A 16,906-nucleotide genomic window follows, 5' to 3' on the forward strand; every position below is an offset into this window, starting at 1 on the left:
CCAAGATGGCGGCAGCGCCACTGCTCGGGAGGGGAGAAGGGGCGGGAATGCGAAGAGGGTGGGACGTACCATCCCACCCCGGGGGAAACAGGAGGAACACAGCAAGGGAAAAAGGAAGTCCTGCCGGGAAAACCAAGGAACGCCCCCTCGCCCCACCCAAGCGTGGATCTTCCCACTCCCCTGGGCCTGAGGCGCGCTCTACCCGCGGGACACGCCTCTTTCCCCAAGGGCCAATGAGAAGAGCCGGCCGAGAACTCCCTGAGTTTTATGAATGGGTCCCACACTCACCCACCTGCTGCCGGCCTCCTCCCGCCAAAGGGTCGAGTTAAGAGACCGCTGGCATCTTAAGACACCTGTCCTACAGCGGAGAGTCATAATCGTCTTATTCTGATTCACTTCATGAAATCTTTGAGTAAACTGCCCACACTTTATTACATAATTCCTTTTGGACCAAGGATCTCCATATATTCAACACAAATTATGGGTCAATAGTGTTCTGTATAGAAATTCGTAAATTCGGTTCTCAGCACATGGTCACTCTTTAAAGTTACAAAAATAAATGTAGTCTTTATTACCAAGTAATATAATAAAAGACATAATTAACCCTAAAATAGGGGAGCAGGATGGGGTGATTAAATGAATAACAAGTGTATATTACTTTCACTCTGGGGAAAGATTGGGTTTTAAGTATTACAGTGCCTGGCATCATAAGTGCTCAAAAATATAAATTCAAATTTGTTTCACGCAGAATGAGGAATTAGCAGAAAAGGAGCTAGTGCAGCTAATGTGTGAGTCAAGAGAGCCGAGGAGTTCATGTGTCAAATGAGGGCTTCTGGTGAAAGAGCAGAGAAGGGAAAGGAGAAAGACAAGAGATTGGTCCCATCAGTTTTGGAGTTTTTTTTTTAATACCTGACTAAAAATAGTAGCAAACAACTCCTGAAAATCTAGAATGGTAATAACTACATGATAAAAGGGAAGCCATGAAATAAACAGCTTCCATTTTACTTGCTTTTAAGAGCCAGAGAGCATACTGGCAATTTGGCCCTAATTTCTAAAATCACTGGACTTCACCACTGCACTGCCTACATGAAGACTCTAAGAAATGTAAAAGGATGGATACCCTAGATCTTTTTAATAAACTCAGGCCCCTGCTAAACTAGCTGTATTCACAGAGGAAAAAAAAGCTGACTGCCTTACTGTATTACTCGATTACAAAATACAATGTGCTTCCATTTCATAGTAAAGTCACTTACCAAACAATATATTCTCACAAAGCTAACTTTTTTAAAAGCATATAAAAATTATACATTTATACATATACACACTATACGTTTACAGTTTTAAAGATACTCCAATGGTTCAACAGTTCATTTATGGATTGTTTTATATTGTTTCCCCTTTCAGATTCTTTGCCATTCCCTTGGCTCTGTCCTAACCTGGTATCATTCTGTCACATATCTACTAAATGGAGTAAATGTTCATTTACCCCAGTAAGCACAAGCTATCTGGGTGACTGACTCTGGAGACGGAGTTTTCTAAAAGGTCTGATCTATACTGAAGCGGTGGGGCAGGTCTGTTCACACAGGTGGGAGGAAAGTGGCATAATAAGAATCACGACCACAGGGAGCAGCCTTCCAGAGCAGGAGCAGCGCTCACATCTACACGGTCCAGTGTCCACCCATTACAAACAGTTAAAACACACTCTGCACCCAGCAGAAGTTACTGAGGGTCCCATAGAGTAAGTCACACTAGTTCTCAAAAGAAGTAGCTGTTTCTGGAATCGATGTAGGAGAGTCACTTTGAACAGTGGTGGTTTGACATCTGTGGAAGAAGTCACGTGAACTCTTATAAAGAGAATTTTTAAGGGGTCAGCAGTTTCCCTGGGAGATTCAGGAAAACCAGGAAGAGAGGGGGGATGGTTTTCATCTTTTCATGAAGTTCTTCTCCAGAGCTACTGAGGTTCTCTGTAGAGAGTAGATGTTCCGCTTTACCCGATCCTCTAGGGAGGAGGTAGATGCACTTTCTAGCTTCATGCGGCTAGGGAGAGAAGACAGGCAACTGTAACAAACGTGTCAACTGGTCAACTATTAGCAGAATTAGAAGAAACAGGTTATTAGCCACAAAGCAGCTGTAGAAACACAAGCTCTTTTAAGCCCATATAGATAACGTTAGAGTGACTCCATCTGGAACTCAATTTTTCAAACCACTTTCGTTAAGGGAAAATTTCTCTGTTTTGGAAAATAAATCAAAGCCTCACTAGAAAAAGGATTCCTAAGCCATGAATTCTTATTTAAAAGGAAGGCCAAAGAGATTGGATGAAAATACTACTTTTCATCCAATAAAAAACATTCCACTGTCTGGCCAGGAGGTGAGAGTTAGTATTATACAAAGGTGGTCTAGAGGTTGAGCTGCGTGTTCTCTTCACAAACACAGAAACACTGGGAACACAATGAATGAATCAGATCAGATGCCCAACTGCCTCCTTGGGAGCATTGCCAGGAAAGCCGTTAGGCAGGAAGAAGATGCACTCACTGGATAAACTTCCCATCCCGGGAGTCGAGCTTCTCCAGCCGCTGCTCCCGTTCGTCATCCTTAGCATGCCTCTTGAGGATGTTCAGTCTCTCCTCCTCCCGCCACTTGGCATTTTCCATCATCTCTTGTCGTTTTCGCTCTAGTTCCTCTGATGAGAGCTTTCTGTTGAATACAAAAACCATCCTATCAAGTCTACTTCTCTCCCGGCAAAAAAAATAGAACCACCTCAGGGAGAACAGGTTCTCTAGCTCACTGCTCTCTTTCCACAGACATGCCCAGCCCAGTGCCAAACTTACCTTGGTCAGGTGGTTTAATCCAAATTTCAAACACTTTTAGTGAAGGATTCTAAAATATTAAATATAAAATACTCCAATTTTTTGCTCAACAACTTATAGAAGAACAGAGGACTAAGTTATGCATGTGACTGCTGACATCTACCATCTACCCACTGGAGATGCTGAGAAATGCACAGACATAGCCCATAAGCATACCACTTCAGCACCAGACTAGAAGCCAGATGCCTGAAGAATTCAGTTTCATCTCAGAAAGTAATAGGTGGGTCTTCTTTCCTAGAATTCACTGCAAATGAAGTTAGAGCAAGGAGCAGAGGTGATGAACCAGCTCAATCACTATTTAGCACTGTCAGACATCCAAATCCATTCTCAAATGGGTGTGACATACACATCCCCTTTAAAAGGACAAATTATTATCAGAGCTCCATGAGGGAGTGGGAGCCCAATTTTGAGAAATAAACTTAAGATACTAAAACTTGACATTGTTATTTATAGTGAAATGACATGCTCCCTTTAAAAAATCCCACTAATTAAATTTGTAAAACCACGAAAAGAATGGGAGAGAAGATAACACTGGATAGGAGATGTCAACAAGGGCTGGCCAAGTGGCGCGTTGGTTAAGAGCTGGCTTGGGATGCCAGCTCTGAGCAGCAGGGCCCCGGTTCAGATCCCACATTAGGGCCAGTGACACTGCGCCCTCTATAGCTAAGATGGTGAACAACAGCTCGACCTGGAGCTGGGCTGCCGTGAGTTGCCGGTGAGGGCGTAGGCTGCAGTGGGGCTGGCCAACATCTGGCGTGAGCTTTTGTGAGCCGCCGTGAGCGGCTGTCGAATGGCCGGTGAGCGAATGCCTCACCCGGGAAGAGCGCAATGATAATACCAACATGGGCCTGTGAAGCGACGTCCTCCACAACTAGACTGAAGAACAAAAAGGATAGCAACTTTTCTGTTCCCCTTTCCCAATTTCCCAATGCTGTTCCCCTCCCCCAATTCAACAAAATCTTTAAAAACATGTTGTGTTGCCTGTAAGAAATCTAGAAAGCAGTGAAAAATAATATAAATTAAATGGAAATCCCACAAAACCCCAAAAAAATTTTAAAAGAAAACAATTGTCTTAGTCTATATAAAAACTGCTTTAGATTGTGATTCTCATTGCAAGAGAAGCTTCACCTTTTCAGCTGGTAAAAAAGTTGTTTCAGATCACCAATGGAAAAAAAGCACACACACAAAAGAAAACACAAAGATTTTTAAATTCTCACAGAACTCTTAGGTCCTTGAGGAACTATCCAGTGTCTCTCAATCTGAGAAACACTGATTAAATAGTGCTAAAAAAAGGTTTTACAGCAATAATTTTTCTCTTTTTGTCTTAATTATCATCATCTTAGTTACATAAAGCAACCTCAACTACCTGAAACAAAACAGATATCACTAAATCCATGCATTCATTCAAGTTTCTTTGTTTTTACCCCTGGGTCTTGAGGGCTTTAACTCCTTTTCAATCACAAAATTCAACAAAAATTCTAAGGGCAATAAGAAAGACTCACAAAATAAGGCAAATTCAATAATGTCATATGGCAAGAGACAAAATCAAAGCAGGATCTGAGAAAGCATAGTCATGTGCTGATCAAGAGCCTTAAAATATATTAAAAAATACACACACTCATGCTCGTCCCTCTCTAAGAGCAGCATGAATTATAGCACAGCCAAAGAACTGACCCAGTGTCACCAATAAAAGATTAAATTATGCATAATGTACTGTGTCTGAGAAAGCAGAGAAATATGTAAAATATTTTTGAAAGTTGCCAGTAAGATTTAAACCCTTTAAAAAAGTTTCTGTTCTCTGGAAACTCAAGGAGTCAGGCAATTAAGAGTTAAAAGGGGCATTAGGGCCCACCTCTATTCTAACAACATAGTGAATATAAGAGGTTGTATTGGGTTGTCGGAAAAGTCATGACGTATTTTTTCTATGTTTTTCGTTGCAAAAATGCGTCATGACTTTTCCGACAACCCAATAGAGTCCAGCCCAAGCTGAGCAGCCGCTGAGCTGCCAATAGGTAGCAGGATGGCTCAGCTAAAAAATAAAATAAAAAAAAATACTGATGGTCTGAGTCCAACCCGAGATTACAACGTAACAGGGCTGGGTTGTAGCTGGGTAATGGGATTTTTTTTTAGTTTCCCAGGTGATTCCAATGTGCAGCCAATTTGTTTGTGCAGTAAAAGGAAGTTCACAAAAGTTGCCCGTCTCATCTAAACTTCTACCTAAGAGCAACCCAGACTCCTAGGGACAGCTTTTCATGGGCATAGCTCCAGATGCCACGGCTGCACACCTGTACTCTATCTCTTCCAATCCACACGCAACTCAAACACAGAATCCATCTTAGGATGTCTGCCCTCAATGAGAGCGTCCTGCTTGCCTTTCAGCTGATGCCTCAAGAAAGGAATACACTCTCAAGAAAAGCTTCTCTGTGGAAATCAATGAGAATTTACATGTTTACAGATATTGAGAGACAGTCAATTAGTTGTTTATTAAGTCAAAACTACTCACTTTGTCCTTTTACTGTGCCTCATATGGTGAGGAGGTAAAGCAGATTGTTAAAAGTTGACAAGAAGAATTTAAAAAGCTGGTTGGGCAAAAAGGTGATATAGATTGTCCACGTGCTCTGGTTTGGGCCACTCTTAGGCTCAGGCCTGCAGTTTGAAGGTCATCTCCTGGCTCTTGACTCACCTGGTGTATCCAGGCGCATGCCGCCTTTGGTAGACTTCTTTTTTAGGAGATGGGCTTTTAGTTCGGCCTCTCTCTTTCCTGTTTACCTTCGAGTTGTGCCTGTAACAGACACAGAGGGCAGAGAGGAGAAAAGCTTTTACAATACAGGGGTTTTTACCATGTCCCTCAAACACTGGAAGAAAAGCTAACTATCAGAACTGTAATCCAAATTGAAGAGAATAGAAGACAGAAGTAGAAGAAAAACTAAGGCATAAAGATATGTAAGATTTGATGTTAAACACACTCTAAAGATTCCACATATATAAATATGTAGTTTTAGGGGCCTCAGCTGGTAAAAAAAGCTGAGGTGGGGGGAAAAAATGATATAAAGGGAATAACAAAAACATCTAAAAAAATGAATGAGGGCCGGCCAAGTGGCACGATGGTTTAAGAAATGGCTTGGGACGCCAGAGGGACCCGGTTCGGATCCCACATATGAGGGCCAGTGACACTGCCCTCTACAGCTGAGATGCTGAATGGCAGCTCAACCTGGAGCTGGACTGCTGTGAGTCACCGGCGATGGCATAGGCTGCAGCCCCTGTGGCAGTGGGTTGCCATGGGCTACCGTGTGTAGCCAGCAGCCAGCGTGAGCAGCCGGCAGCCGCAGTGAGCGGCCGTCCAGAAGCCGGCGACTGATCTGCCTCGCCCGGGAAGAGCGCAATGATGGTGCCAACTTGGGCCAGTGGAACAGCGTCCTCCACGACTAGACTGAAGAACAAAACAACAGCAACTTGTCTGTTCCCCTTCCCCCAATTCCCCAGCACTGTTCCCATCCCCCCAATTCCCCAATAAAGGTCTTTAAAAAAAAAAAAATGAATGAACATCACCAAAAGCAAATACCTGCTGTGACCAGGCCCCCACATGCACAGGTAATTTCCCAGTAATTTCCCACACTCACGGTTTGCTTGGCCTTGGGGACCGTGTCTTTCTGCCCGGGGATCGAGACCTCCTGTCTCGGGACCCTGCTTCTCTGGTGCTCTTCCTGCTGGCATGTCTGGGAGGTGAGTGGGAGGAGCTTCTGGACCTGGAGTGATTTTTCCACCCGTGCACTCCCTTTGGCTCAGCCATCAGAGGACCCTGCAGTCCCTGACTATGGTCGGAGCCCCTGATCTATATCATCAAGGAAAGGAAGAAAGGCTAGTCATAGGAAAATTCAGCAGCTCAGGAGAAAAGGCAGTGAAACAAGAAAATGAATGAGCACTGAGGTTCTGTAAGGAGACAACTGGGTAAACCCATCCCTTCACAGAGAACCATGCAAACTTAGGAAAGTTATCTTCAGGATTTCCTTAACGAATATATCCACTCAGCCACCTAAGCTGGCTTGGCTCTTCACTACAGCTTAAGGAGGGGTAACAGGCAGAGCAGGAAAGACAGGACCTCAGGTTAAACATATTGAGGGAAAAGGAGGAATCCAGGGGGATGTACATTTGTCAAAAGTCATCAATCTGTATATTTCAATGTATACATTTCATGGAAATTATTTGCAGAGGGCTGGGCAGAATGCCTAAATGCTCCACTGGTGATTTAGCCTCTCTGCTCAGAGGGCCCTCAGCCAGTCAGAGGCTCAGGAACAGGAAAGAGGCCTGTTCCCCAGCAGCCCCAGTCTTTATTACTCAAACTCTCCTCTCACACATAATGTTTGATTGGCTGCTAAAAACATTCTATATCCAAAAAGGCTGTCAAGTTGGCCTGTTCCACAGTCCCACCGTCACTCCCTTTGAGAAGCCCAATTCTTACCTGTAAGCCATATCCAGGAACTTTGGACAAAACAGAGGAAGAATTTGCCATCTTCTTTTGAGATCTAAGGGATTAGAAACACACACTCATTGAAAAAGAAAGTGCGCGAAGGTCCAGTTTAAATCTCTTGTACTGAAATGTGCTTCCTGTTTCAAGCGTGACCTTTCCCACCTCCCACCTATTACTTGGGAATGTGTCTCTCTATTTGGACTGTCTTTGCTGGAAGATGCATCAGCAGTCATGTTTTTCCTGTGAAAAACCGTGGGCCTAGCTTTTCAGCCCCAACGCTTGAACACATTCTCCTCTCACCTCGTGCTGCTATTTCAGGGATTAAGAGTGAGTCAGCAGCGACAGTGCTGACTGCTCCCACAGAGAAGACACAGAATGGGCCTAGATGGGCCCATTAATACATTTAAAAAAAAAAAGAAAAAAGCCTACATAAAATTCGCTTTAGTCTTGGAGGAATCACCATCTTAGACGAAAGTCATAACCAGGATGTCTGACCGAAGACCTATAAGGCTACGGTCAGCTCTGTTATGGAGCCATGCCAAGATCTCCAAGGAACTCTGGTGCTAGATGGCAAGCTCTGTGGGCTCAGGGCCTGTGTACAAGTTCACCACTAAAACTGCAGCTAGTGTCTATGGAATGAATGAGTGAGTGAATCCATGATGAGGGAGGCCCGCCTCCGCATGCTCACCTCCCCCGGTTGCGTTCATCCTCACTGCTGCCACGATCACTACTTGAGCTCCTGTGCTTATGTTTCTTGTGCTTCTTTTTCTTCTCCTTCTTTTTCTTCTTGTCCTTTTTTTCCAGACTCATTTGCAACTATAAAATGCCCAAAACATAACCACACAAGATTACTGAGACCCCTGTCAGTCCTTCTGAGGGGACTGAGTTATGCATAGACTACCTGACTCCTAGCCTGTGGGTCTGCGTGGGGCCAGGACATTATCAGAGTTTCCCTGTCAACAACTGGGAGGGTCTTAACCTTGGCTGTGCACAAAGGGGCCTTAGGCTAGTGAACAGAATCTCTGGTGGGTGGGACTAGGAATTTGTGTTTTTTTAACAGTCCATGGAACCACTGCCTAGCAGTTTCCACCTGTCAAAAGAACTTAGACTCCACTGAAAGCAATCAAGGACTATAAGATGAATCTTTAAATTTTCCTTACCAACTGATCCAAGAAACAATCACATAATACAGCGGTTCTCAACCTGTGGGTTGCGACCCCTTTGGAGGTTGAACGACCCTTTCACAGGGGTCGCCTAAGACCATCGGAAAACAAAAAGATATTTACATTACAATTCATAACAGTAGCAAAATTACAGTTATAGAGTATCAACGAAAATAATTTTATGGTTGGGGTCACCACCACATGAGGAACTGTATTAAGGAGTCGTGGCATTAGGAAGGTTGAGAACCGCTGACATATGTCATGTGAATGACGAAGGGTCCCTGGAGACTCTACCACCTGACTTCCTGAAAACACTGTAGGACCATGCTTTACACAGGCATATCCCATACCATTCTTCATCTAAAACAATTATATCACATGGTGCTTTTCCAACCAAAAGACATAAAAAAGGAAATCAAGCTTAATTAAGCTTGATAAATTAAATCTACACAAAATCACCAAGAAAAGGTCTCTAAAAGACAAAAATTTTTAAACCATTCTGTTTGAACCTCTTGTAAGGTAAGAGTAAGTGGAGAGTTCTCATGTGAAGTACCTAAAAGATACTCCTGGTGCTTATTTGATGAATTACTTACCAATTCTTTGATTTTCTTCATTTTCACAGGATTATTCAATACTTCTCTTTTTTTCTCCTCCTCCTTCTTCCTAAAGAAAGAGAGAAAATTATAAAAATCATGACTATTTCTTTTGGGAAGGATATTAAGTCATTCATTATACACTCCACAATTCTATTTACCAATCTATTTTCAAAATACAAGATAGACCCTATGTGGGCCGGCCAAGTGGCGCGATGGTTAAGAACTGGCTTGGGACGCCAGAGGGCCCCGGTTCGGATCCCACATATGAGGGCCAGTGACACTGCCCTCTACAGCTAAGATGCTGAACAACAGCTCAACCTGGAGCTGGGCTGCCGTGAGTCGCCGGCGACGGCGTGGGCTGCAGCCCCTGCTGCAGTGGGTTGCCATGGACTACCATGTGTAGCCAGCAGCCAGTGTGAGCGGCTAGCAGCCACAGTGAGTGGCCAGCAGCCACAGTGAGCGGCCGTCCAGAAGCCGGAGACTGATCTGCCTCGCCTGGGAAGAGCGCAATGATGGTGCCAACTTGGGCCAGTGAAGCAACGTCCTCCACAACTAGACCGAAGAACAAAACAACAACTTGCCTGTTCCCCTTCCCCCAATTCCCCAGCACTGTTCCCATCCCCCCAATTCCCCAATAAAAATCTTTAAAAAAAAAAAAAGATAGACCCTATGTTGAAATCTACTTGATGTGGAAGCCAGAAATCTTCCCCAAATCTGCATAAGGGATTAAATATTGTGGGGAAAGTCCACACTGATTCCCTATGGTGCAAGAAAGTGAGTTTGGGGGCTGGCCGAGTGGCTCAGTTGGTTAAGAGCTCACTCAAGAGTTTGAGCTCTGAGCAACAGTGGTTTCAATTCCCGGCCAGAGCTGAGCTGCGAACAGGTAGCAGGATAGCTGGGCTTAAAAAAAAAAAAAAAAAGTTAGTTTGTTGTTTCTTCTTAAACTTCATGCTCAGGGATTCCCAACTGGTCAAGTAAATGCGTGTCATCCTGTGTGTCAATTGGTTGCTGTGTATCAACTGGCTGCAACATTCCAATACTACCTCCACTATTTAGCATGATAACCACCTGGGAAATAAAGAGAATGGATTCCTCTTTCAAGAAGTAGCACTCTCTTATGTTGTTAATAGGAGAGTAAATTGGAGGTCAAGTTGGCCACACCTATGACAGCCTGCACTTGCTCTTTGGTTTCAAGAATTTATTACTGTAAGGAAATAATCGAGGAAGGTCACTTGAAACCTTCAAGTTATTATAACAATGAAAATTTGGAAACAAGTTAGAGACTCAGAGAGTATTAATAAAATAAATTATGGTATATCCATACAATATAGACATAAAAATGATGTTATAAAAGCATAGTTAGTGACATAGGAAGATGTTTGATATAAATGATTAGGTGAAAAAAAGTAGATTATAAAATAAGATTCACAATATTAGTACACTGATGTTCACAGCAGCATTATTCACAATAGCCAAAAGGTGGAACTAACCCAAATGTCCATCCACAGTCAAATGAATAAACAAAATGTATGCAGTGAAATATTATTCACCCTTAAAAAGGAAGGAAATTCTGATACATGCTACAACATGGATGGACCTTGAAGACATTACGCTAAGTGAAATAAACTAGTCACACAAAGTCAAATATTGTATGATTTCACTTATATGAGGTCCCTAGAGTAGTCAAACTCATAAAAATGGAAAGCAGAATGGTGGTTCCCAGGGGCTGGGGGGAAGGGGAAATAAAGAGCTGTTGCTTAATTGGTATAGAGCTTCAGTTTTACAAGATGAAAAACTTACAGAGATTGACAGGTTGCACAAGGTGGATACATTTAACACTACTGAACTGTACGCTTAAAATGGTTAAAATGTAATTTTAATGTTATGTGTATTTCACCGCAATTTTTTTTTAAAAAGGATATTCTGATACATGCTAACCCGGGATGGACCTTGAAGACATTTTGCTGAGTGAAATAAGTCAGTTGCAAAAGGACAGCTACCATATGATTCAATTCCACTTACATGAAGTAACTAGAGTAGTTAAATTCATAGAGACAGAAAGTGAATAGTGGTTGCCAGGGGCTGGGGGGAGGAAGGAATGAGGAGTTGTTGTTTAATGAATATAGGGTTTCAGTTTGGGATGATGGAAAAGTTCTGGATACAGATGGTGATGATGGTTGCACAACAATGTGAATGTACTTAATGCCACTGAATGTAGACTTAAAAATGGTTAAGATGGTAAATTTTATGTTATGTATATCTTACCATAATTAATTAAGAAGCTAACAAAACGGGAGAAAATATTTGCGTATACATACTGTACAATATCTTTACATATACATATGCAATACCTTTAACATATAACTTTAAAATAATTTTCAAAAGAAGAAATATAAATAACAAATAACCATTTTTGAATGTTTAACCTTACACACTTGAAATAAAATATTGCAAATTAAACCCCCCCAAAATAATATATACGGCATGATCTTATTTAGCACCCAAAATGCAGCTCTATTTTGATCTGTTATGTTCAAATAAGATTCTAAAGTTTCTTTTTAAAGGGTTCTACTGCAGAAAAAAAAAGGAGGGGTGCAGATGGGGAAAGAGGGCCTGTTCACCCACCTAAACAACTCTGTACATATCCCCACATTTCCAAGAAGCTGCCAGTCTTTCTTACCTTGCTTCTACCTCCTATTTTTGTTTAAGGGACAACAGTAAATGAATAAATCTGGTTTGGTCTAGTCTAGTCTGGTCCATTTGCCAATCTCGTCCCATATGGCCTATATCAGGCACCCATAATGGAGCCTCCTTCCCAACATTGCAAAGCCCAAATGGAGACAAATCCTTTTACATGACAGACAAAAGGTTGAGAGGAAACCAACTGTGAAGTGAGAGGCTATATAACATCTCTACGAAGCATCTCTGTAACAAAACCCCCTTCCCAGGCCCTCAACAGTACCTGATGATGAAGAGTGGGTCCTCCCGGATTTTGCTAGCCATGTCAAGAAGAGAATTGGCACCCGACGGGGCAAAGATAGAGCCTGGGAGGAGTCCTGTCTCAGAAGAACAGCCTGCCTCCTTCTCCTCCATCTTCTCGAAAACATATTTGTCAATGGGGCGCCCCAGCAAGTACTCATCACGGTTCACCATCCCACCAGGACCCTGGTACATCCAGTCCAATTTTTCTTCTTTTTTCCTAGTTTAAGAAAAAAAGTATATATATATAATCAAAGGAAACGTAGACCACTGCAAACCTACACACAAAACCTGAACACATGGGACAGGTAACCACAGCTGGTCAGAGGAGGACTCATACCACAAGGCACCTAGCACAGGCTAAACACGGTACTCCACGTGGCACAAGGGAAGACATGGCGCTTGCCAGCATGGAGCTTACCATTCAATGGAGAGATCATTTCCACACACATTTACTCCCACCTCTTTTTATGTGATGGGTAGGATAATTATTATCTGCTATTCCTATCCTATATTATATAAGTGGAAACTAAAGTAGGGAAAAATCGAGTGGGGCTCTCCACGGTTACACAGCTTTTACTGACAGACACACCATCCACACCTCCTTCCATGGGACCTCACTGCCCCTCTGAACTGAGTTTGCAATATATAAACAAACAAACAAAAAAAGGACTAAGGCCTCGACACATACTGAGAGGCAGGTAGAGGCAATCATCCTCAGTCACTTTTATTTGTCAATAATCTACCATGAGGTTGGCCTACACTAAGTCCTTTACATTATCTCATTCGATCCTCAACAAACCTTAGGAACTGGGTACGCTCACTCTTCTGGGCCTACTGAGGTAACCAAGGCTCCCAAACTTGCCCCCAGTTACATGGCTAGGCTAGTACATGCTAGTACACGGAGCCTCAGAACCAAGGTCAGTTGGACTCCAAAACCCATGTTCTCAAGCATCTATTATGCAACAACTGGATGAAGCACCTGCAGGCCAGTCCTTGAGTTTCCTACATGCCTGGACACCTCCCACCCAAACTGCCCCACCACGCCCTCAGCTCCTGGCTTACTTGACAGCCCCGACATCCTCAGCGTAGCGCTGCATCTCTTCCCGGGCCCTCTCCTCCCGCAGCTCCCGCTGAAGCTCCTCAATCTTCTTCCGCTCAGCCTCATGCTTCTGCTCAGCCTTCCACACTTTCTCCACATTGCGGAGGGTCTGTGGGTGCCAGCTCTTCTTCAGATTCTGTGGCAAATGAAAGGAGGGAGAAAACAATTCAGGGAGTGTGTGAGTGATGAGTATAACTGGCCCTGCCCCACCCACCCCTCTATACCTTCCTAATTCATGCTAAGGCAGTCATATGCAAGGGCAAGACATCTTTAACAATGGCAAGGTTGGTAACCAATAATCTCTCACACACCGGGCTGGGATTGGAGGGCACACTGTTCAAGTACATAAAGCTTCAGGATGAACAGGCCCTTCCTGGATTCCCTTCAAATACTTTTAACCTGAGATGCATGAGTCTGACTTCCATTGGCCATGCCTGAAGCGAGAGTTGGTGATGACAATACAGGAGGAATGGGGCAGGGAGGTGGGAACATATAGACTCTACAGAAAGGCAACAGAACTGAAGTGCCTTTGGCACTGGGCATTCATTGTTATGAACACAACCTTCTTTTCCTTGAGTCCACTTAACCTACCTTAAACTTGCATGGTTTACAACCTCATCTTGTACCTGTTTCAACCTTGCTTCCCAGGCATCTCCCCTTAGTCCTGATCTCCCCTTCACCTTCAAGGAATGCTTCACCTCTCCCTCCTCCCCATGAGCCACTGCTCTGGTTCAGCTTTCCAATGAAGGAAGGTTTCCTGGAGGAAGTGACATCTAAGGACAATTATTAATTAGCACAGTGATGTAGGGATGGGGAGGAGGGGGAAAGATTTCCAAACAGAGGGAACAGCACACACAGGTACAGGCCCAATGTTAAGAAAGAACACAGCACAAATAATTCAGTGTGGCTGGAGATGGAGTGTAAGCTGATGGGGAGGGGGCTCAAGACGAAACCAGCTAAGAAAGGAACAGATTAAGGGCCTTAGAAACCACATCAAAGGGCTGGATTTTATTCTGTTGACAGTAGAAAGCACTAAACAGTCATATGCAGGTGAGATGCATGACTAGCTATCATGTGAAGAATGGACTAGAGAGGACCAAGGTTGGAGACCAGGAGACCAGTTCAGAAGTCTAAGTGAGAAAATGTACACAGGGTACCTGGAACATGGAAGGTGTTCAGTCAATGAGGTCTCCCTTTTCTTTCTTTTTCTGTCTTCCTATCCTTCCTTTCCCTTCATCAGGTCACCCAGTCCTTCCTTCCTTCCTTCCTTCCTTCCTTCCTTCCTTCCTTCCTTCCTCCCCACCATGCCCCAACCCCTGCCAACCTTGTTCTCCTGTTCTTCCTCTCCCTCCTCTAACATGATTGATTTTGCCCCCGAGGGAACATTTGGTAAGACTTGGAGACACTTTGGGTTGTCACAACTAGGGGAGAAGGGTGGTACTGGCATCTAGTGGCTAGAGGCCAGGGATGCTGCTAAACATCCTACAATGCAAAGGACCACACACAAAAACAAAGATTTACCCATCCCAAAATGTCAATAGCATTGAGGCTGGAAAACCCTGGATTACAACGTTCCTGTCCCTAAATGCAGTTACCTGAAGAATACACTAAATCAGAGGAAACTTGATGGAGTCTTGGGACTCATTCTACTTGATAACGCCCAAGAAACTCTAAAACCATTACTAGGCTGGTGGCTAAATTGATCTATTTGCTGATTCAATTAGCTATATGCTTTCCAGACCTTAGCATTTTTCTGATCTTGCATCATGCTCTTATGGGTCATTTGCCCTACTTGGGGCCATAGACACTTACAAATGAACTATACAGTTTAAGAGAAATTGCCACTTAACATATTAAGTTTTGTGAGTTCAGAGGAAAGCGGTCACTATAGATCAGAATGCAGCATTTCAAGGAGAAGCATAAGTCAGAAAAGTGGACATGAAGATCCCTTCAGGCTTAAAGTGGACCCCAGGACATGACTCAGGGGAGAGGAGACGGGGGTAAAAAAAACACCCCTACTGTATACAGCTCAGGACAAGTCTCTGAACTAGCTGAGGAAGAGAGATGTGTCCCAAAACAAGACATACAAAATAAAGCCTGCGTGATCCGTCCTTGATATCTGCCTTCTTTCCTAGCCATAGTTCCAACCCCCGCCCCCGGGCCTCCCCAGAATTTCCAGCCGGGAGGGTCCCCGCTGACAAACACCACTTGCCACCGTTGGCCACAAAACTGGCACACCTTCCCAAGTCCCAGCCCAGCGCCTCTGTGGCCTTAGTGATCCGTCCGCTCTCCAGAACTACGGCTCCCTCAGACAAAAGCAAGGCTGCGTTGCCACGGCTACCCACTCCCGCCCCCATCAGTTGCCGTCCTCACCCCCAGCCGGTCTCCGGCCTCAGTCCTCCCCAGACCAGGCCTCCCTCACTTACCAGATCTCCGCCCCCCATGACGGTAGAGACGTTTCCTCACTACCTAGACCTGGAAGACTCTGGAAGGATCGAGAGGAAACGTAGAGAAATAGTTCAGGTGCGACCACCCCAGCTCGGCTCCCGGCGGACACCGGCTGCCACTTTCACTGCCCGACCTGGAGCCCACTTCCGGGAGAACGTCCTATTACCGCGACAGCGACGCGGGAAGATGACGTGTAGTCCTCTCCGTAGCTCTTCGTGGCAGTAGCGTCACGTGTAGTTTCGCAGTTCGAGGCCCGGTTGTCGTGGCATCTTCGTCTTGTTTTGGACGCCTCGGGTTGGCATCACACCTGCAATCCCTAAAGATGTGTTAAAACGCCGCGGCTCTGGTCAGCTGAAATTGCCAGTGGGCCTAACCCCAAGGTTTATTGCCATGGCAGCGCCCCAAGGCGTCCCCCTCGGGGCTCCACTATGTGTGTCCCGGAGAGGCCCCAGCGTGGATCAGCCTTGGCTGCCTCGCCCCTGCACCCCCACACACACACCCCGGTTTAACAAACGGCCTTTCAAACCCGCACTCTCCTCAAACCTCGATACAGGGCCGACTCCTTTACTTCAGGCCAACTTTACAAAGATAAATAAAGGCCATCGAACCGAAAGTCCTTTGGCTGCTCTGCACCAGACTTCTAGAATCTGCCAGCTTCCCCATTTCCTTTCCCTTCGTGTGTGATGGAAGAGGTGTCCCTCGTATCTCAGGACCCGCGATACGCCCTGGATCGCTCTGGGTCTCACCCCTCGAGTGTGTTTCACTTGATTTCTCCCTCTTTCCTGTATCTCCCTCGGTATTGGCTCTTTGTTATCAGTATTTTAGATACGCTCAATCGATTCTTAAAACAACAACAAAAAGCCCATCTCTCTCCCCGCTGCTGCACTCTGCGTCTTAACCAAACTTGAAACAAGTTGTCTCCACTCAGGAGACAAGATGCTTCCACTTCATCGTCTGCTTAACCTCAACTATTCTTCCCGTGATTTTCAGTAATGCCCCTGTATTTAAATCAAATGACACATTTCGTCCTTATCTCGGCCACCCTGAGCCTTTGGTGTTGAGGGAGGACCACTCTCCTTATCGAAACACTTTTTATTTCATTCTCCCCGTCACTCTCCAGATTTTCATCTTCTTCTTCTTCTTCTTCTTCTTCTTCTTCTTCTTCTTCTCCTTCTCCTTCTCCTTCTTCTTCTCCTTCTTCTTCTTCTTCCTCTCCTTCTCCTTCTCCTTCTTCTTCTTCCTTTCTTCTTCTTCTTCTTCTTCTTCTTCTTCTTCTTCTTCTT

The 16,906-nt window shown here is 44.4% G+C and overlaps 1 protein-coding gene across 1 annotated transcript; it reads right to left on the minus strand.

The window, feature by feature from the left end:
- Positions 1-540: 540 nt before the first annotated feature.
- Positions 541-15,768, minus strand: CWC25 (CWC25 spliceosome associated protein). The gene is made up of 10 exons (XM_019638442.1): positions 15,602-15,768; positions 13,139-13,311; positions 12,057-12,293; positions 9,092-9,161; positions 8,024-8,151; positions 7,327-7,390; positions 6,488-6,699; positions 5,551-5,649; positions 2,533-2,694; positions 541-2,037 (listed from the first exon to the last, which is right to left on the minus strand). Exons 1-10 carry the CDS (start codon positions 15,617-15,619, stop codon positions 1,923-1,925), a joined length of 1,278 nt encoding a protein of 425 aa, XP_019493987.1. The 5' UTR covers positions 15,620-15,768; the 3' UTR covers positions 541-1,922.
- Between the last annotated feature and the right edge of the window lie 1,138 nt (positions 15,769-16,906).

This window comes from Hipposideros armiger, unplaced genomic scaffold, assembly GCF_001890085.2.
Source record: "Hipposideros armiger isolate ML-2016 unplaced genomic scaffold, ASM189008v1 scaffold_40, whole genome shotgun sequence".
Taxonomy (NCBI): domain Eukaryota; kingdom Metazoa; phylum Chordata; class Mammalia; order Chiroptera; family Hipposideridae; genus Hipposideros; species Hipposideros armiger.

Coding starts and splice junctions, on each gene's coding strand:
- CWC25 (XM_019638442.1), bottom strand. Junction 12,294..13,138: donor GAGGATGTCGGGGCTGTCAA/GTAAGCCAGGAG, acceptor TTCTTAAACTAG/GAAAAAAGAAGAAAAATTGG. Junction 2,695..5,550: donor CATGCGCCTGGATACACCAG/GTGAGTCAAGAG, acceptor TGTATTCAACAG/AAAGCTCTCATCAGAGGAAC.